This window comes from Brassica napus, chromosome A3 (assembly GCF_020379485.1).
Source record: "Brassica napus cultivar Da-Ae chromosome A3, Da-Ae, whole genome shotgun sequence".
Classification (NCBI taxonomy): Eukaryota; Viridiplantae; Streptophyta; class Magnoliopsida; order Brassicales; family Brassicaceae; genus Brassica; species Brassica napus.
Window position 1 is genome coordinate 24,033,668 of NC_063436.1, and position 21,009 is coordinate 24,054,676.

Sequence of the window (21,009 nt, forward strand, 5' to 3'; positions counted from 1 at the left end):
TGATGTGAGACGCTTCAATCTTTGCCCATATGAAAGACTAAACTTCAGACTATCATCGGCTGCGAAGCGTCCATGAGTCCAGAGTTTAGAGGTATATAAAACAATCAATTTGTTGTGTATGATTATCCATTTCTTATTCTTAACGATAAAACAACAATTTGTTGTTGACTATTATATTTGAGTTTGGACTACTCTGAGATAAGTTTCCTAAGTTTTTGCTTTCGTATTCATCTCTTCGAATTTTGACAAACTAATTAATCAATGATTCTAGCTAGGACCGTACTTGTTGATTTGTTAACTTTTTCCTCTATAATAGACAACCAAAATAAAATATCTTAACAAATGAATGGTAAACTAAAAGAACATGTGTGCCAAAAAAAAGTTCTGCAAAAGAACGTTTTTGAAAAATAAAACCTCAGATATTATGGATTACGAATTGGTCAAATATTGTATATACGAGAACTAAGTCAAAGTATCACTGTTTGATTGTATATATTATATAGTCAAACTCTCGCGTCAAACTCTTCCTATATATAACAACTACTTGACTCAAAAGTAAAGCTAACCAACTCATATTAACTTTTTACATGCACATGAGTCCGTCGTATTGTATGTTCCTTTTTTTGCTATCAACTCGTAAATCTTAATAGTATACATTTATATTACGAAGCACAAATCTTTTACATCATTTTGCATGCGAGACAAAGAATAAATTATCAGAAAAGCTAAAATGAAACAGTAATCTAAGAATCCCAAATGGGACCAAAAGCAGGAACACCAGAAGCCTTACAAGCATTAACAACGTCACGACTTCCTTCAGGATTGCTCGTAACTATCACAACTTGAGCTCCAAACTTCTTGGAAGCTTTCACGGTCATTTCAGACACGTTAGGTCGCCCTAGAATCGCAGTATCGTGAACTATGATCCTGTCTTGATGAGGATAATCTCTAATCCTATTCACAATCTCTGTCCCGAAATTATCATCTAATCCTTTAGCCACCCATATCAAGTATACCTCGGCCTTACTCTGCTGCATGAGAAACGATAAAAATACACAAATCCCTGAACCGGTCGCTACAAGTAACACCTGTAAAAAATATATATGATACATTAAATTTGTAATGGTATTTCAGTTGGAAAAAAAAAACACAAAACTTAATAATAACAGCTTTATTAAACTTATAATTTTGTTAATCATCAACGTTTTTTCACAATATTTTTGCCTAGTCTAGTTTCTACAAATATAAGTGCAAAATAAAAATCCTACAAAAATATATTCAGAGCTATTAATGCTCAGCTGGTATGTCGGCGGATTTATTTTTCTTTTGTAAATTAATTTAAAAAATCTATTTAAAATTGTCAAATATCCAATAAATAACCTGTTGAAATTTCTAAACCAGTTAAATTATAAGTTTAAGAGAAAATTAATTTACCTTGTCATACAAGTTAACCAGATAAGGTAAGCCAGCAAAGTGAACCGTACGGACCCACAAGTGACTAGGAGGTTTCGAGACTAAAGACTTGGTGAAGTCGCCGACAGCACCAGCTAACATCATATGCGATGTCTTCCCATCAGAGATGATCCCAAAAGCATGCCATTCCGACAACGGAGATGGACTGATCCGACCCAAGATCCCTGACTTGACGCCTCCTCTAAACTTTATCAGCGACGCATGGCCCGAGAGAGATGAAACATCAACTGGAACGCGTCTCACAGTCAACCAAGGGAGCAAAATCGCGACTGTGATCGCTAACGTGAACCAAAACTCTTGCGTTTTGATCAGCTTCGAGGCGAGATCGTCGGTGTAAGATCTTGAAATTGGATCGTAGGATATCGTCAGAACTACAAACGCCCAGACAAGACCTAAAGCAGACCAGCCAGCGAATCTGTGGACACGTTCGAAGACGTTGTGGTGTAGATGACGAACAAGTGGAAACGCGGCTAAGGAAGTGAGGCAGAGGAGAGAGAGAATCGCGGACGCAACCGCGATGATCGCTGTTGAAGCGTTGTCCCTGTCTTTAAGAGTGAGAACCAAAGCGTAGACGAGCCAAGCGATTGAGGAAACGCCGCAGCCGCTGTGGATACCCCCGAGGCTTTGTAAGAGCGACGTGACCGCGAGTTTGATGCGGAGAGGGACAAAGGAGTGTCCGAGGATGTTCACGGTTAGGTAGAACACGAGTCTCAAGAAGGCTTCGCTTCTGCAGAGAGTTAGGGCGAGAATGTTTGCGATTGAAAACAGAGATGCTCTGTTTCTAGCGTAAGTGAAGTGTCCCGTGGCTGCGAGGACGAGAGCTAGGATGTTTAGAAGCAACGAAACGACGAAGAGGCGTTTGTAAACGGTGAATAAGCCTTGATCAAGAAGTATGATTGATAGTCTTGAAGCGCGTTTCTTTGGAATAGGCGTTTGCTGCGGTTTCTCACTGTGTTTGCTTGCGGAAGAAGCAAGGATTGCCTTCTCGTCGTTTTCACTGTGTTGTTCGTCTCCTTCCTTGATTCCACCTTCTTCTAAGTAGTAAAGACTGTCTCTTTCTTCCTCCTCCTCCTCCTCGTTGTCGGTGTCTAAGTCGCAGAAATGGCTGCTGGCTCGGCTCATAGAGTGTTGCATGGACGAAGGGAAAACTTTTGAGGCGTTTCTCATGAAATCCCATGGAAGTCGAAACCTTCTACTTTCGGGTATAGCGTTTGCGTTGCGGTTTTGATCAGTTGGATCGACAGCGAAAGGGTTTGCATGAGGTTTTATCTCAAACGCAACTCCTCGACAGCTAGAGAATCTCACAGTCGAAGCGTTTTCCATTTTTTCTTTCTCTTTTGCTGGTTTAAGGAGCTTTTTTTAAAAGATGACTTGAGATGCAAGGATAGTAAAGTAAACTCTGCTTATCTTGTATTATGGCTTGTTATGGCTTCATGAAGAGTATGCCTCTTTATAGTTTATATAATTGTTTGGTATCGCCATATTCAAATTTTCATCATTGACTAGAACAAAAGCTTCGTTTTCACGTCGTTTTCTCTTTCTCTTTGAAGACAATACCATATGAGTTGTACATTATTCGTCTTCGTTTGACTCTGACTTGGAAGCTCTGAATATGTCAAATGCAACTGATTAGCACAAAAAAACCTTTGATATAACAAATTTATGTCATACCATATGGAGATACCTAATTTACTAAGAATTTTAAGTATTAACCATTAACATAATCTGGTTACATATGGTTGGTATTGCGCATATCCAAATTAAATATCAGCTTTGTTCACAAATTTTAAAGAGTTGATATGAATAAGCTACATCGCCTCCAAATTGTTAAAAAATTTTTTATTAATTTAAGAAAAAAAATTATTCGCAACCCTTAAAATCTCAAGAACCACTCATGGTTTTTTTTATTACTCTTTGTAGGGATCTGCGTTGATAGATATGTACTTTGAAGTATTGAGCAAAAAAAGTATTGAGACCTTCAATTTCCTGAAGAAAAAAGTATATGGAAAGATATACAATGTTGAGGAGAAAAGATTGATATGTATGATAAGCTTACTTGGTAAACATATCATGACGATAATCCTGACTATTTCAATCAATAACGACCTAGTAATAAATAAAAACAAATCCTAAAACCTAGTTGTGTCAACTATTTTGTTCTCTGGCATCTTTGCCCCCCTCTCTCTCTCTCTCTCTCTCTCTCTCTCTCTCTCTCTCTCTCTCTCTCTCTCTCTCTCTCTCTCTCTCTCTCTCTCTCTCTCTATCATTTAATTCAGGAGTGACGGTGTGAGACTACACATGGTGTGCAAGTTGACAGAGAACTTTTCAAACTGTACTTCTTTTATATAATTAATTAAGAGTGACATTGACAATTGCTAGCCAACATGTTTAACTTATTTAGGTTTACAAGTTACGGATCGTTGATTATTGCTTTAGTCGTAGACAGTTTGATTATATGACGCGATTTGATCATCGAGCTATATATACATACGAAGTCTTCAAACAAACAAACAAACAAAAGTACAAATTTAAAAGATGAAATACATATATAGTTTTTTCCAATCATCGACATCCCAAATTTTAGCAAAAAAAACACCCAAAAATAAATAAATAATAAATGAATAAAATCAGAATTCAAAATCTTCATTATCATCGATCTCATGGTCCAATAAAACCCAAGAGCCATCGTCTTGCTGGACCATACCTTTGTTTTTAAGAACCCTCCAATTTCCTGGGACCATACATTCGTCTGTTAGCCCGTCGACTGATTTGTTGACCAGTCCAATGTCTCTTTTCACATCAAGTCTGAATATGTCACTTTTGCTCGTTCCTTGAGTCCCCGCAACGCCATGCAAGTAAGATTCTAGGCAGTGAAACGTCGCGAAGTTTCCTGGAGATTTCATGTATTGCGACTTTCTTGTGTCAATGGAAAGCTCTTCTCCGACTTCGGCGTAGCCTAATGGTGGATAGATCGGAACTACGTCCGGTAGATTCTTTACCCGTAATACTCGGAGATCTTCCAATCTGTTTTTGATTGCATTAAACAAAATGTTCGAGCATGTAAGAACTAAGAAGACATAAAATGTATACGGTACTTTCTTACGAGGACGTGTTATGGTATTAATGTGAATATACTAATAATTTTGATGTTGATTCGTAATGATTTATCTTCAGATTTTAAATCTAATTTAAAGGGTCATTATTAATGTTTTATCTTTTTCATTATAGGTTTTCTATCTTGATCGTAGTATATCAATTCATATATTCGTAAAAAAAATTCCTAACGTGTATGGATGATTCCATGTGCATGTGAATATCACTATCCTGAATTTTAGTAGATATTTATTTTGTATGGATGATTCCATGTGCATTCGAATGTCACTATCCTGAATTTTAGTAGATATTATGTAATAGATTAACTTCTTAAATATGCTTACCAGAATCTTATATTTACCAAGTGCTTTTGAATTCATATGTTCTTTCATATTGATCATTTTGACATAAATTTTTAATTCATTTACCCAGGATATTTAATTAACCTGAATATCGACTAATCAAAAATCAATGAAAAGGATAATTTTAAAAATATTTCGGTCAACCACGGTCATATTTGGATATTGGATGACTATACTGTTGTAAATATGTATAGATTGGACGGACGTACCCGGAGAAGAGTTTCCTATAATCAGAATCTCCAACACGAGGACTAGCAAAGACAAAGGCCGTAACAGGACAAGATTTGTCAGGACGGCTCTTTGGTCGGTTATAACCATTAGCCACTATATCCGAAGCATTGAGCGTGGCGAGTGCAGCTCCAAGACTATGACCACATATACTTATACTAACTTCTTCGTCCTTATACTTCTCCAACAATCTCCCAATCTCTCGCAATACCTTTTTCAAAAATTTCACTAAGATACTTCTCAAAATATAATATCAAATATGGTATATTTCCATTTACTAAGTAATATATAAACAAACCTTTTTTTTTGACAAAATGTGAATTCATTTCATAGAAATGGCATTGAGATACAATAGCTTGGATCTAATTCTGCTAGAACTAGCAAAGGCTATCTAAGAATCCCCAAAAAAAGATAAAAAAGATCCTTAGATACATTGTTAGGCTTAATATAATAAAGACTAAGGCTAAAACATGAAACATGGAGAACAACATGACAGCAATTGACTCCCGTATGACCCAGAGGACACTTTAATGCTGAAACCTGCAAGAAAGATTTGAGATCAAGGGATAGTTCAGGAGCGAATGAGATCCCGGAGGAATCAGATGTTTTGACAGGCGGGGGCGGTTAGGCGTCCCGGCCCCGGCCATCACTCCATCGAGAGTCCGCTCCCTAACAAACCAGAAGATTGAGAAGGATGAGGCTGTTGGTCCAATCCGACAAGAGGAAGAGCAAGCGATGAAGAACGAGAACTCGTGAACTGCAGGCGGTGGTTTTTGACTCCCTACACCGGCCACAGCGTCGGAGAAATTGATGCTTTCCTATCGACAAAGAGGCAGCACACTTCCACCTCCACCTTCCTGCGAGAGCCTGAAGAACCGGAGCTGGAGCTCCAAACGAACAAGGCGACACAACTGACTACTGAAACAACACCGTACAAAGGAGAACAGACTGAGCATGTCCTCGAAGCTCAAAGTCTCCGGTAGACAGCGAACGAGACAGGACGACAGAGAAGTGTCACCGAGATTTGCTGGCATGTAGATCTAAAAAACAGAGGCCCTCGGCGGAGTGTCTCGAACTCCACTGCTCTCGAAAGAATGATCTTTGAGGAGAGGCTCTACAACACCTTGAAACACCGGAAAACAGAGGAACCGAGCAACAGGAAGGGAGAGGAGCACAGTGGAGGCAGCGACGCTCCAGATCTGCTCCGCCAAACCTTGCGAAAACGAATCTGACCCAGATCCGACAACGGCTCTTTGTTCTACCAGAAAAGCAAGGACCCAGTGTCCAATCTGCTGGTGAACTCCTCGCCTACTCTCCAGGGAGGCTTGGTACACACAAAGCCTCCGTTTAGGTCCGTTCAGGCAGAGATCCAGAGAGTATAGGCAAAGAGGAGGCGACGAGAACAGAGGGATAAAGGGTGAGAGACTGAAGCTTAAGCATATTGGAAGAGGTGGGAGGTCGACGGCGAAGGCTCGCCGACCACCAGAGGAGAGATAAAGTTGACGGCGGATATTAGGTTCTATATAAACAAACCTGATCACGCGCATTGGCCTTACTAAAAGGTGATCGTTCGTCCTCAGACATGTAGATTGAGTACCAATCTTGATGGATTTGTACTTGATCATTTTTCTCACCGAAGATATTTTGGGCGTTCACTAAACCGAATTCGAAGTCATTGACCCATTCAAGTGGTTGCACTGAACCTCTCCAAGCGACGACTATATCTCTTCGGCCAAGAACCGCAGTGCCTTGGTCGTCTGTCACCGCTACGTAACCCATCCAGTTTGATTCCTTTGTCCATCCCTCACGTGACAACGGGAACAATAGGAATGACTCAGGCACGTGGATATGTGATGTTGCGTATAGAAACTTGGTCACTTTGTACTTAGTATACGGATGCGCTTTCTCTAAACCAACCTGTGCGTGTTTTAAGAATCAAATCAAAGGTTTGATTTATGTTGCTTGCGTAACAGGAATAAACCTTCTCTCTTTATTTGTTACATAAATGTTTTCTCGACTCTAGAAGTGGTATTGCAGAAAAGTAGAATCGAGAAAATATACGGAAAACAAGAAAATGTTATGTGCAATACTCTGAATATTGTTCATTGCAACAAATAAGGCTTAGTTTTTGGCACAAAATACCACCAAGCAGATCCAGAACTAAAAATTTGATTTTTCCAAGCCAAATTGTTTTGACCCTACTGTATAGTCTCTCAGTCTAAGTCTCTTTTTTTTTTTTTTGTGACACATGCATTCATTAATTAAAAGAAGGCCTCAGGCCCAGGTTCAGCCCACAAAGGGGTCCAAAAACAGAGATGAAGAAAGTGATTGTTTTGCCAAACAGTCGGCTTCCACATTCAAAGATCGAGCAAAGTGATGAAAGGAAATAGCGACAAAAGCAGAGGAGATGAGCTTGATATCTTGGATGATACTATAGATTTCCTTGACCTGCGTGTCGGTGTTGATAGCTCTGATGAGCGTTGAGTTGTCAGAGTAACATCGGAGCTTTGGGAGCCCTAATGCTTCTGCAGAGAGAAGAGCCGATCGGAGAGCTAAAGCTTCCGCAATCAGAGGCGAGTTGATCAGTTTCATGGTTCTTGTACCTTGATTAATCCAGGACCCAGTCGTATCAGAGAAGATCCATGCCAGTCCCGCCCGCTTCGATTGTAGGTTCCATGCCGCGTCCGTTCTGCAAATTGAACTTGAGGAGTCCTCCATTCTTGGGTTCGTACGTTTTGTCGTTCGAGGTATGAGCTTCGGATTCAATATGCTTGGGTGCTGTGCTGTTATCCATTCCCTTGCTAATCTCATCCCCTTTGATGCAGTCTCTATAGGAGAAGGGGTTTTGTTTTCAAAGATCAATTGGTTTCGTGCATTCCAAAGAGACCAACAAACCCAAGGGAGAATCGTGCACGTGATTCCTGTAGGTGGTAGACACATCGCTCGTTTGAAAGCCACAACTGCCTCCGCAAACGTTGCCTCTGCAGCTAGGTGAACTGCGTTCTTTAGTGGAATATGTTGCCATACCTCCTGAGCAAAAGGGCAGTGGAAGAAGATATGACTTGCGGTTTCTAACTCGTTACATCTTCTGCAAAAAGATCCTGAAATCATCCCTCGTTGCTGTAGGTTTTCTCCCAGCGGCAGAGCTCTCTGGATGATAGACCACAGAAAGAGCTTCATTTTTGGTGAACAAGCTTCAGACCAAACATCCTTAATCCAGTTAAAGGTTCTTGGTTCAATTGAGTTTGGAAGCGTAGCTGTCTGCATTGTTGCCGAGAAGTAACCTGAGCGAGTAGTATACACACCAGATGGTAGTGGTTGCCAAACAAAAGAATCCTCCGCTTTGGACAGACTTGGCTGTATGAGTTGGATCTCCTTCGTCAAAAGGGGTAGGTAACATTCAATCTTCTCTTGGTTCCATTGCATATCTGATGTGAGTAGATCAGAGACTGTAAGATCCAATGCTTCTTCTGGGATGGGACCAAAGGGTTTTAATTGTGAATCCAAAGAAATCCACGAGTCTTTCCACACTTTCGTGGTCTCACCATTCCCTATTGCTCTCCCTAGATTTCCTTTTAGCAGGTCTCTGCCATGTAGGATACTCCTCCACCCATGAGAACACACTGCTGGAGTATTGCTTTCAATGAAAGATTTAGAGTGACAATATTTTCCTAGGAGAACTCGAGCCAGTAGACTGTGAGGTTGAGTGAGGATGCGCCATGCTTGTTTAGCTAGTAGAGCTTGGTTAAACGTCTGTATGTCTCTGATCCCTAGTCCTCCTCCTGCTTTAGGCTTAGTGATTTTATTCCACGCAACCCATGATATTTTCCTTTTTCCTTTTGGATCAGTCTAAGTCTCTGATGTTAGGAGTTTTCAAGGCTCCTAAGACAAATGTTGTAGTATAGAAGATTGTCGAACCAGTTCTGAGGGATATCAAAGCACTGAGAATGCAAGTACTCACTTAATCTAAGTGCAACCAATGATTTAGATGGGTTTTAAACTACTACTAAACTAGAAAGCAATAACAGAATGATACTTTCTTGACTAAGGGAAAAGAGAACTCATGGGCATAGGGATTAGACCTTGGGTGATCAAGTATCGAACTAAGGATGGCAAATGATCAATCAAACTATCAACCTTAAGCCTAGACACAATTCTAAGCAAGCTCTATGTCTAGATGAATGCTCATTTGCTAACATATCTCAAACATCAAATGTCTTTGGTTGAATAATATGAAAGCAATCATTACTAACAAGTCTATTAGCTATCTTAGCATCTTTAACAACAAATGTCTTTGGCAAAGTATACTAAAAGCCTAGGAGAGTTGTCTCAGGCATTTCATCAAACACCTTTTGGGTGGGAAATGTCTATTGATCAACTTTTGAGTGGCCAACTCAGAAGATGCATTATGAATACTCTACTAGCAAAGAACAAGAATGATCTACACTAAAACATCCTAGAACTAACCTAATCACCCTTAATCTCCCTAACCCATGAATTCAAAAGGTGATTACTCACTAATCTCCATGATTCCTCTTAAACCCATATTGGATTTCAGATTAATCATGTAGAGAAATACAGGAAATAAAAGGAACACAGAATTTCAATAACAAAATGATCAATTGATTCAAAGAGATCACTTTCCAAAGGTTTTTGGTGGTTTTTCTAAGAACAAAGATGATGTGCCTCCTGGTGGCTTACAGAGTAATAAAACATAGGTTTAGAAAATAAAAACGTGCATAATGAAATGACCAAAATGCCCTTGAGAAATCACAAGTTCGAGCAGAAACAAAACACGGAGCGACCTCAGCCCGTCGCTCCGACAAGTCGCTCCAGGCTTCGGGAGCGACCTCGCTGTGTCGCTGCGAGAGGTCGCTCCGGGCTCGTTCTCGCGTCTCCGGGTGATGAAAACGCGAGCGACTTCTCCCTGTCGCTCTGGTATGGTCGCTCTGAGCTTCGGGAGCGACTTCAGCACGTCACTCTGGAAGGTCGCTCCGAGGTGTAAATGTGTGTCTCCAGACGTGAAAACGCGAGCGACCTTGTGCAGTCGCTCTGGATGAGTCGCTCCGGGATGTGGTGCACAGCGACCTCATGCCGTCGCTCCGAGAGGTCGCTCCGGCAGTGCTCGTCCAAAGATCACTCTAATCACCTCCTTTTGAGCTCCAAATGCACCCAAATGTCTCCAGAAACTCCATGTGGTACTCAAATACCTGATAGAGACATATGCATGCAAAATGCAACCTAGACATGGCTAAGTCCTAATCTATATGATGAAAATGCACATGAATAAATGGATAAAACAATGTAAATATGCAAGATATCAACTCCCCCAAACTTGTTCTTTTACTTGTCCTCAAGTGAACTTTCTAGAACTCATAGGGAGAGAGGTTGAAGGTGGGAGCACATAGCCAAAAGAAACACAACTAGCACACTCTCTTATTACACTCTAGCTTCTCTAGGCCTATCTTAACTCTTTTTGTTCTTACACTCATCATCAAGCATCCACACATTCAAATCAACCAACTCTCACATTCATTAAGCACAAAACATCAGGTGAATTCTTGCAAATGGTCAGTTGGTCCAAGTCATTTGGTTGGGTAAGGGAAGGCTTTTATTCAAGTGATTCAAGAGGTTCAAAACATATGATCTTTAAAGTGGTTTACTCTCGAAACAAGTAGCCTTGACATTGCACATAATATATCTAAGAAAGGGATCAACTCATGCATACAATGCTCAATCTCAATTGTTCTACCCTTTTCCCAAACATACAATTACACAATCATTCCCCAATGTCAAACCCAACTCACATCTCTCACCAAAAGATTCTAAAAACATCAGCTCTTTCTCTTTGAAATCTACAAGGGATTTTCACAACCTCAAAACATTTCTTAGCTCCTAACAACTTTGCTAGCCCCCTTTTCTTTCTTTTTCTTTTTTTTTTTTTCTTTTCTCTTTTTTTTTTTTTTTTTTTTTTTTTTTTTTTTTTTTTTAGGCTGGGGGCCAAGACTTTTCAAAACTTGAGCTAGAGGCTTCTATACTGGTCCCAATAAAACAATTCACTTAAGCACAAAGAGTCTATTCTTTTCTTTTTCATTTCTCCCAAATCATAATCACAACACTCACCCCCACCTATAGCTAGACAATAGAGTGTCCAATCTAGCAAGAATGAAGATCAAGCATTGTCGTTCCCGATACTCTCAACATTATGCACATGTAAGACTTTCCGAAAAAGGCCTCACTCATCAAACAATGAAAGCTTAAAAGGAGGAAAAGGTTTTGGGAGTGGTCTACCACTAGAGTTTGTCAAAAAAAGATTGGTATAAAAGATGTGACAACTCAAGTGTGTATAGCCATGACTCAGTACACAAGGGACCATGAGCAAGAAGCATTAAGTTCGTTCAGTTCAAATAAGGTTGTAGTTGGCTTCAAAGACTGAGTTTAAGCAATCAACAAGTTTCAGGAAGAGTTTTCAAGGCTCGAAACATACAAGTCTTTTTGAGAGGTGCAAAAGCTACTCAGGTGCAACGTAGTGTTCTTTACAAGGCATTCAAAATCATTGCTCCCAATGCAAGTGAATGCAACCTATATGCTCTAGACTCTCCTAAAAATGCAAATGATGCAAACTAAATGATTGGTTTTTTTTTATGCAAATAGGTATGCAATGCATGACTCAATGAAACAACATCAAAGCAAACATGATCAAATACTTGGTACCTCCCCCAAACTTGAGTTACACAGTCTCTGTGTCGTCAAGTAGAGAGAGATACCGAAAAGAAGACTAATATGCAAAAAATGAAATGGTATATACAAGGGAGTGTGGTGGGTTACCTTCTATGGGGAATGAGTAGAGGGAGATGCTCCCTCCTCGTCGTCCTCAGGTGGTAACTCTTCAAGGTGCTCATCAGCAGGAGTGCCCATCTCTTCAATGTAGAAGGCTTGCCCGAACACAGTTGGTTTCCTCATTTTCCCCTTGATGTCAAAGTGGAGGATGTTCTCTTTACCCAAATGGAGATCAATCGTGCCCTCCTTCACATTAACAATAGCTCCTGCTGTAGCTAAGAATGGCCTTCCTAGAATCAATGGATCTTGAGCCTCCTCACCCATCTCAAGCACCACAAAATCTGTAGGTATCTCATACCTTCCAATCTTCACAGGGAGGTCCTCTAAGATGCCCACAGGGTACTTCACTGAACGATCAGCTAACACCAGAGAGAGTCTACACTTCTTGTACTGAGTGAATCCAAGTTTCTTTGCAACAGACAAAGGCATCAAGCTGACACTAGCTCCCAAATCGCAGAGACTTTTCTCAAATACCATAGGTCCAAGAGCACAAGGTAGTGTGAAGCTTCCTGGGTCCTCTAATTTCTCTGGAACATCAAGCCTCTGGATGATGGCATTGCACTCATGGGTAAGAATCATCATGCCTTCCATCTCCTTCTTCTTTGCAGCTACAACATCTTTCAGGAAATTGTTGTATTGAGGAATCAACATGAAAGCATCGATGATGGGCATTGCAACCTGAGCTTCACTCATTTGCTTCTCAAACAGAGCCTTGTACTTCTCTAGCAGCTGCTTCTTGAATCTACCAGGGAATGGAAGTTTGGGTTCATATGGAGGAGGAACAAAAGAACTTTCACTTGCTGGAGTAACAACTTCACCATCCTTTACTGTCTTCTTCTCTTCCCCAACCTTTCCTTTACCTTTGGCTTCCACTATCTTCTCCAAGATCTCATCATTGATCTTCTCATCAACAATCACCACTTCATCATCTATGTTGATGGCAACCCCCTCACCTAGTTTCTCAGCATCCTTGGTGAAGGTTCTAGGAGGTAACTGCTTACCACTCCTAAGGGTGATAGCTTTGGCCTCCTTGGGATTTTGGTCAGACTTTCCAGGTAGAGATCCTTGCTGGCGATTCTGGTGAGTGTTCATGGAAGCAAATTGATTCTCTAAATTCCTGACTGTAGAAGCAAGGTGTGAGAATTTGTTGTTGAGCTCATTGTAGCTCCCATCAATCTTGGAATGAAGGTTCTTCAACTCATAACCAACTTGCTTCTCACTTCTAGTCTGAGACTCCAAGATTTGTTTCAGTAAGGTATCAGTGCTGCTCTCTTGAGGAGCAGAGGAACCAGACGAGGGGTTTTGCTGAGGCTGATAGCTGCCTTGCTGGTTATTTCTAGGCGGATAACCACTCTGTTGGTTGTTGGGATAGGATTTCTGTTGGTAGTTGTTGTACTGAAAGTTGGGCTCCTTTTTGTACCAGCTACCATTGTTGTTAATGAAACACAACTCCTCTTGACCTTCCAAACCCTCAACCTCATTGACAGCAAGTGGATCTTCCTGCTTGGAGTTACCAACAAACTTCAGCTGCTCTTGGGTTGCTTTTTCAGCAATGAGTAGGTCGATCTTGTCTTCCAAAGCTTTGATCTCTTTCCTCGTCTGCTTATCCTCAGTTCTACTGCTTCTGTCGTGGTCTCCACTGTAGACTGCATCACTCTTAACCATGTTGTCAACCAGCTCCTCTGCATCCTCCTCAGTTCTCCCCAAGAAGAACCCATTACTAGCTGTATCCAGTCTGGCTCTGTACTTAGGGAGAGCACCACGGTAGAATGTGCTCAGCAAGCTCTCCTTAGAGAAACCATGGTGTGGGCATTGAGCTTGATAGCCCTTGAATCTCTCCCAGGCTTCACTGAAACCTTCCAAGCCCTTCTGTTGAAAGCTGGAGATCTCGTTTCTCAGCTTAGCAGTTCTTGAAGTAGAGAAGAACTTTTCCAAGAATGCTTTCTTGCAGTCATCCCAAGTGGTAATGGAGTCGCTGGGTAGAGACTTCTCCCACTGACGTGCCTTATCTCCCAAAGAGAAAGGGAATAGCTTGAGCTTTAAGGCATCTTCGGACACACCATTGGTTTTTGACAACCCACAATAGCTGTCGAACCTGTCCAAGTGATCAAATAGATCCTCTAGAGCCAAGCCATGATACTTGTTGTTCTCGATCACGTTGAGGAGTCCTGACTTGATCTCAAAGTTGTTGGCTGCCACAGCGGGTGCTCGGATTCCCAATCTATGACCATGAATGTTTGGACGGTCGTAAGTGCCAATGGGTCGAGCTGCTCGCTGTTGGTTAGGTGGGCCATTGTTGTTAGCGCCATTGACGCCTGCATCTTCTTGATGAACGTCTCCCATGTCAGTGTTCAGTCTCTGCAATTGAGCCTGATGTTCTTCTACTCTTCTCTTTCTAGCACACTCTCTCTCTAAAACCCTGATGTCTGCTGCTCTTGGAACTGGTTTGATGGACTCCTGCTCCTCAAGTTCATACACCTGTAGATTAAAGGGAGGTGAAGAAGAGTCAGTAACAAAAGAAAATAAAAATGACTTAGTCTCAAGCAATTGACTAAATCTCAATGTTTAAATCTACTCAGAATTTGGCAACGACGCCAATTTGATGTTAGGAGTTTTCAAGGCTCCTAAGACAAATGTTGTAGTATAGAAGATTGTCGAACCAGTTCTGAGGGATATCAAAGCATTGAGAATGCAAGTACTCACTTAATCTAAGTGCAACCAATGATTTAGATGGGTTTTAAACTACTACTAAACTAGAAAGCAATAACAGAATGATACTTTCTTGACTAAGGGAAAAGAGAACTCATGGGCATAGGGATTAGACCTTGGGTGATCAAGTATCGAACTAAGGATGGCAAATGATCAATCAAACTATCAACCTTAAGCCTAGACACAATTCTAAGCAAGCTCTATGTCTAGATGAATGCTCATTTGCTAACATATCTCAAACATCAAATGTCTTTGGTTGAATAATATGAAAGCAATCATTACTAACAAGTCTATTAGCTATCTTAGCATCTTTAACAACAAATGTCTTTGGCAAAGTATACTAAAAGCCTAGGAGAGTTGTCTCAGGCATTTCATCAAACACCTTTTGGGTGGGAAATGTCTATTGATCAACTTTTGAGTGGCCAACTCAGAAGATGCATTATGAATACTCTACTAGCAAAGAACAAGAATGATCTACACTAAAACATCCTAGAACTAACCTAATCACCCTTAATCTCCCTAACCCATGAATTCAAAAGGTGATTACTCACTAATCTCCATGATTCCTCTTAAACCCATATTGGTTTTCAGATTAATCATGTAGAGAAATACAGGAAATAAAAGGAACACAGAATTTCAATAACAAAATTGATCAATTGATTCAAAGAGATCACTTTCCAAAGGTTTTTGGTGGTTTTTCTAAGAACAAAGATGATGTGCCTCCTGGTGGCTTACAGAGTAATAAAACATAGGTTTAGAAAATAAAAACGTGCATAATGAAATGACCAAAATGCCCTTGAGAAATCACAAGTTCGAGCAGAAACAAAACACGGAGCGACCTCAGCCCGTCGCTCCGACAAGTCGCTCCAGGCTTCGGGAGCGACCTCGCTGTGTCGCTGCGAGAGGTCGCTCCGGGCTCGTTCTCGCGTCTCCGGGTGATGAAAACGCGAGCGACTTCTCCCTGTCGCTCTGGTATGGTCGCTCTGAGCTTCGGGAGCGACTTCAGCACGTCGCTCTGGAAGGTCGCTCCGAGGTGTAAATGTGTGTCTCCAGACGTGAAAACGCGAGCGACCTTGTGCAGTCGCTCTGGATGAGTCGCTCCGGGATGTGGTGCACAGCGACCTCATGCCGTCGCTCCGAGAGGTCGCTCCGGCAGTGCTCGTCCAAAGATCACTCTAATCACCTCCTTTTGAGCTCCAAATGCACCCAAATGTCTCCAGAAACTCCATGTGGTACTCAAATACCTGATAGAGACATATGCATGCAAAATGCAACCTAGACATGGCTAAGTCCTAATCTATATGATGAAAATGCACATGAATAAATGGATAAAACAATGTAAATATGCAAGATATCAGTCTCTAATAATTATTATATTAGTATTTAAGTATGATTATTTGTGAGCATTTAATTTAAATGTTAAAAAGAAATTCTACCATTCAGAAATTGCCAAATGACAGAAGAGCTTTTGAAAATTGTACATTCTTACTTTTTTTTACATTCTTTCTCATCCTTTTATTTTTTTAATAAGTATTAATTATGTTCAGAAATTCATTTTTTCTGCAACTGCACATGCTCTATATACTTATAAAAGAAAATTAATCCCAAGATGGATGTTCGAAACATACGACGTCCTAATATTGAAAATAAATGTTTATTGTTCCTTCCGTAATGAAAGTAAGATGTTTTCGATTTTTTACTTGTTCCACAAAAATAGATTTTCTATATATTTAAGATATTTTTTATACTTTTAAAAAATATTAAATGAAAATATTTGAATTGATTAAATTTTATTGGTGAAAAATTATTGGAAAGTGTATTATAAAATAAAAGAAAAATTAAATTATAAATATTTATTGAATTCGTAATAAGCAAACAGTAACAACCTTTTTGAGCACTTTGGGGCCTTAAATTAATCATTTTATACAAGGACTCCCGCCAATGCTTTATTTGACTTTCACTTACTCACTTAGGGCAGAGGGGCTCTGCCAGTGAGACATTAAATATTTTATTAGATTACATAGATGTTCTTCTTAGTTTACAGAAGATTGTTTTCATGATTAAAGTCATTGTAGACTTGATTAATAAGTGAACTTGGAATTTTTATAGCTATATATTTTAAACATTAAATTTCTTCGAACCATGTTCTACACAGATGTTACAAATTTTTTGTCTTCTTCTTTTTAGCTGTATAAAAAGAAAATACTTAAAATATTACTAATATTTTGTTTTTGGAATATTGATGAGGTCATTTTTTTCCAAACCTTACAATGAAACTATGTAGCATTAAAATCTAAGCCTAACACTAGAACATTAACCAATCAGTTCTATTTTAAAAAAATCAAATTATTTAAACTAATGAATCGTTTATTCTACTCCTCGTATCGTTTTTATTTATTTCAAGATTTGACATGAATTAACATGATTCTTTTAACCCAAACACAAATCACGATTCTACAAAGATATATAATAAAGCGTTAAAACCATACTGAATGTGGAAAAAAGACAGACTAAGAAAATAATAATGTTAGGTTCTGTAGTTTATCAAGCTTACTAGTTAATTATAATCTTTTTTGGACAACGCTTACCAATTACAACGTAGTGTACTTTATTTAATTTAATTTTAGCAGAAGTTACCAACAAATTATATTTTTTTTAAAAGAAGAAATTTTCCAGTGTTACCTTGGCAAAGAAATCTTTTCTGGAGTAAATGCTAGCGCCGGCGAATTTAGATTCAGTGTTTATATTGAAAGTATCATAACCAGCCTGAGCCATCTCCCCATAATGTATGATATACTCCCAGAGATCTTGATCCAACGGCTGTAGCATCCCTTTCCAATGGTTTTGACCGCTCAGATCTCTCCATCTCTTTGCGATTTCTGTAGATACTATCATTTTCTCCTCTTCTTTCTTCTTCTTCTTTGTTCTCTTGAAGCTGAAACACTTCGTCTCTTTGCTGCTGCTTGTGCAATTCTTTTGTTGAAAACAGAGACCATATTTTCCTGCGATGCAAATGGACGGAGGAACTCTGGCGTTTGGTTCTGCGAAGATTGGGAATTAGGCAGCTAGCGTTTCACACTTGGACAGCGTTTTCAGAATGGCTTAATATAAGGTACTCTCACTCCTCGAGACTACTCAAACGCCTTGCCTCTCAAGCAACGGTTTACAACGTCTGGATCGAAAGGAACAGAAGACTACACAACGACATCAACAACTCTCCAGGCCAAGTGTTCAAGATAATAGACCGCCAAGTCCAAGATATCATTTTGGGACATCGGCACCAACGGAAATTCAGCGACCTAATGCAAAATTGGCTCGCTTTTGAGTAACAACACCAACATCTTCCATGAATTTGGAAGCTTTGCCTAGAACTAGCCTTGTTGTTATTATTTTTGCCAAGGCAACCTATGGTATGTATTAAAATCTATTGTATTTTTACAATCCTGTTTCATTTAATATGAAAATTCACATTTTGGCAAAAAAAAAGCTCTCTGGATCGAAGAAGATAAATTATGTTGGAAACGTTGGAGATACAGTACGGTTTTGGTGGATATAAATAATCGTTCGCGTAATCGAGGCGTGTTGCAATCCTTGTCGAGACTTCAATATAATACATTTTCGTTGGTAGACAGAAAGATTCAGTTTCTTAATTTATCTAAAATAAATTCTTCTAACGTTTAAGGAAAGCTGACACAGGACCATGATTAACCCGGATTCTTAGAGCATGATTAATGGAGAATTCTTAAGATAAAGTTCTTAATGAAATATAAAAAACCATCTCTTAACTTTTAACTAAAAAAACTAAGAAACGACTCTTAAATATCTTATTTAGTTAAAAGTTAAGAGACAGTTTATTATATTCTACTAAGAACACCACCTTAAGAACTCCCCATTAATCATGATCTTAGGGTGAGATCCTTAGCTTTGGCTAAGAATTTTTTCTTAGCTTTTAGCTAAGAAAAGCTATAAGAACCGTCTTTTAAATAAGAGATATAAGAACCGTCTCTTAGCTGAAAAGTGTCAAATCATGAGTTAAAAACCTCAAATTAAGAATCCGGGTTAATCATGCTCTAACATATCTCCATACAAAGAATAATCAATTCCTTTTTTTTTACTTTGAATGGTGACCAAACTAAAGAGGAATTTTTTTTTTTAACAACAATAGAAATGTCATTTAGAAATATGTTTTTTTTTTCTGAATAACAAGAAGAAAGATGTTTCAATACAACAAAGGAGAGACACGATACAGAGCATTTTTATTTGAATATTGATTTCTACCAAACCAAAAAACGATTGGTTTACTTTCGTGTTAAAATTACTTGAATTTAAGAATATGCTTTATGAGGAACTAAATTGAAACTGAAATTGAAATTGTACTGAGCTAAACTCCTATATTTGCTAAACCGTGAAAAAACTGAATATATATATATATATATATATATCTACTTAAAAATAGTCTATAGAAAACAAAAAAAAAATATTTTTGGATAATGAATATGAATCATATTACGTGAAAGCATTAGTGTGTGCATCGGTATCACTAACTGTCAATTGCTTATAAACATGGATCAAACTACCTTAACATATTGTATGCTTTGAATAGGTCGATTAACTATTAATCTATTACCTTCATTCGAATAAGATCGTATATTCTTTTAATATAGTAGAAAATCTTCAAAATTGATATGCACATATAAATTATAGGATTTGAGATCAGGATTAAGGATTGCTATATATATTTTAATTTCTTTATCTTATTCTTGCCTATGGAAGCTCAATTACATGGAGGTCTATATATATACTAATAATTCCGCTCACTTGTTCACGTTGTTACTAATATACAAGTACTAAACATATGAAACATATCAGAGTTGGCCAGTCGAAGTATTTTCGCATTTTGTCCGGGATAGTTTCTACATTTAATAGTTGGTTTGTTATGATTGTTTTTATTCTCTACTTGCTACGTTTTGTCCTCTATGATTGATGAAAGGTCAAATGCACTTTGTCTTTAAAGGATATCATTTCTCAGCAGCAATATATTGGATTTTGCTCTCTATTTGTCATCATCTATTGTGAATTGAATCACTAAACTCTTTCTAATATCATGCCCTAAATTCCTATTGTCACATTTAGATTGAGATCACAGTTTGAATTTTCCGGTATCTAACATTTTCCCAATGCTCACAACTCACACTGTCTGTGTCAGTGTCAAGGCCCATTCAGATCTGATCACTCGTGCAAACATCATTGTACAGACCTTGAATATATTCATCAATGGTCTTGGTGCCTTTGCTCCATTGACGGATCTGAAGTCGGAGTTGCTGGATGTGGCCTCTGCTGGGTTTGGCGTACGTAGCAGCAAGAGTGGTCCATATGTCTGAGGCAGTTTTGGCTGTGGAGACAATCGGCTGAATCGAGACTACGATGGAGCCAATCAGACCACTGAAGATCAGTCTGTCTTGGCGCCGCCATAGCGCGTAGGCAGGATTCGTGGTTTCGACTCCTTCGGTGGTGATTGTCGGGGACGGTGGTGGGTTGGTTCCGTCGAGATGTCCGGCTAGTTCATAGCCTTCAAGCAAGGCATAAACTTGAAGACTCCACATCATGTAGTTTGTCGATGTCAGTTTTGTAACATTCGACATGTTGATGTTCAAGAGGGTAGCGGGTGTGAGATCTACTGTCTCTGCCGTTGTAGTGGACATGATGGAGTTAATGTAAGATAAGAGGAAAAGAATGAAGGGGATGAGAGGGTGAGGAAGATCGAGAAAGAAAAGAGAGTCAGGATTGTATAACCCGCTCTGATACCATATAAGAGGAGAAGAGATTGATAGAACTTGTATATTCATAGATGCTGTACAATGGAAGTTATATACAGAGGAGAAGGAACCGACTAGGGCTCAGCATTGAAAGCTACTTCCTTATTCTACTCCTACGATATTACGTACAATATTCTAACTTGAAGTCTAGGATCTGTAGTATCCTTAACAGTGTATACACATGAGACAGTGAGAATATGCAAGTACAATCTTGTATGATTGCATTATCAAGCTCCCTCTCAAGAGCATAAGCATAGTTTGGAATCTTTTGAAGGTCTTCTCGCCGGTCCCTTGAAACATACCCAAGGACGCACTTCCAAACTTAAGGGTTTCATTATTTTGATAGTTTCATGAACTATAGTGGACACACCCGAAGTCATTACAATATGTTCGATTTAAAAATTGAATATGATAGAATAAGTTATGATTGTACAGATACACAAAAGCCAAGTGTACACGAGGTAATAATTGCAGACTTGCTGTATAAT

General features: G+C 39.2%; 1 protein-coding gene, 1 non-coding gene and 1 pseudogene across 2 annotated transcripts; 1 reads left to right on the forward strand and 2 right to left on the reverse strand.

Moving 5' to 3' along the window:
- Positions 1–637: 637 nt before the first annotated feature.
- On the reverse strand, positions 638–2,915 carry LOC106440175 (annotated as a pseudogene).
- Positions 2,916–3,977: 1,062 nt separating this feature from the next.
- LOC111214478 (phospholipase A1-IIgamma-like) lies at positions 3,978–20,551 on the reverse strand. Its single transcript, XM_048777053.1, has 5 exons — positions 19,963–20,551; positions 17,388–17,746; positions 6,690–7,073; positions 5,138–5,367; positions 3,978–4,497 (listed from the first exon to the last, which is right to left on the reverse strand). The coding sequence occupies exons 1-5, from the start codon at positions 20,549–20,551 to the stop codon at positions 4,101–4,103; spliced, it is 1,959 nt and encodes a 652-aa protein (XP_048633010.1). The 3' UTR covers positions 3,978–4,100.
- LOC125607723 lies at positions 13,792–13,898 on the forward strand. The gene has a single exon (XR_007338794.1). It is a non-coding gene; the product is annotated as a small nucleolar RNA R71 (small nucleolar RNA).
- Positions 20,552–21,009: the final 458 nt, after the last annotated feature.

What these genes read in the sequence shown, in the direction of transcription:
- LOC111214478 (XM_048777053.1), bottom strand. Translation starts at nt 20,551, where the DNA reads ATGAATATACAAGTTCTATCAATCTCTTCTCCTCTTATATGGTATCAG. An exon ending in CATTGATGAATATATTCAAG is followed by an intron (nt 17,747 to 19,962) that starts GTCTGTACAATG and finishes CAATCTTCGCAG; the next exon opens with AACCAAACGCCAGAGTTCCT. An exon ending in TATAGGAAACTCTTCTCCGG is followed by an intron (nt 4,498 to 5,137) that starts GTACGTCCGTCC and finishes AATCAAAAACAG; the next exon opens with ATTGGAAGATCTCCGAGTAT.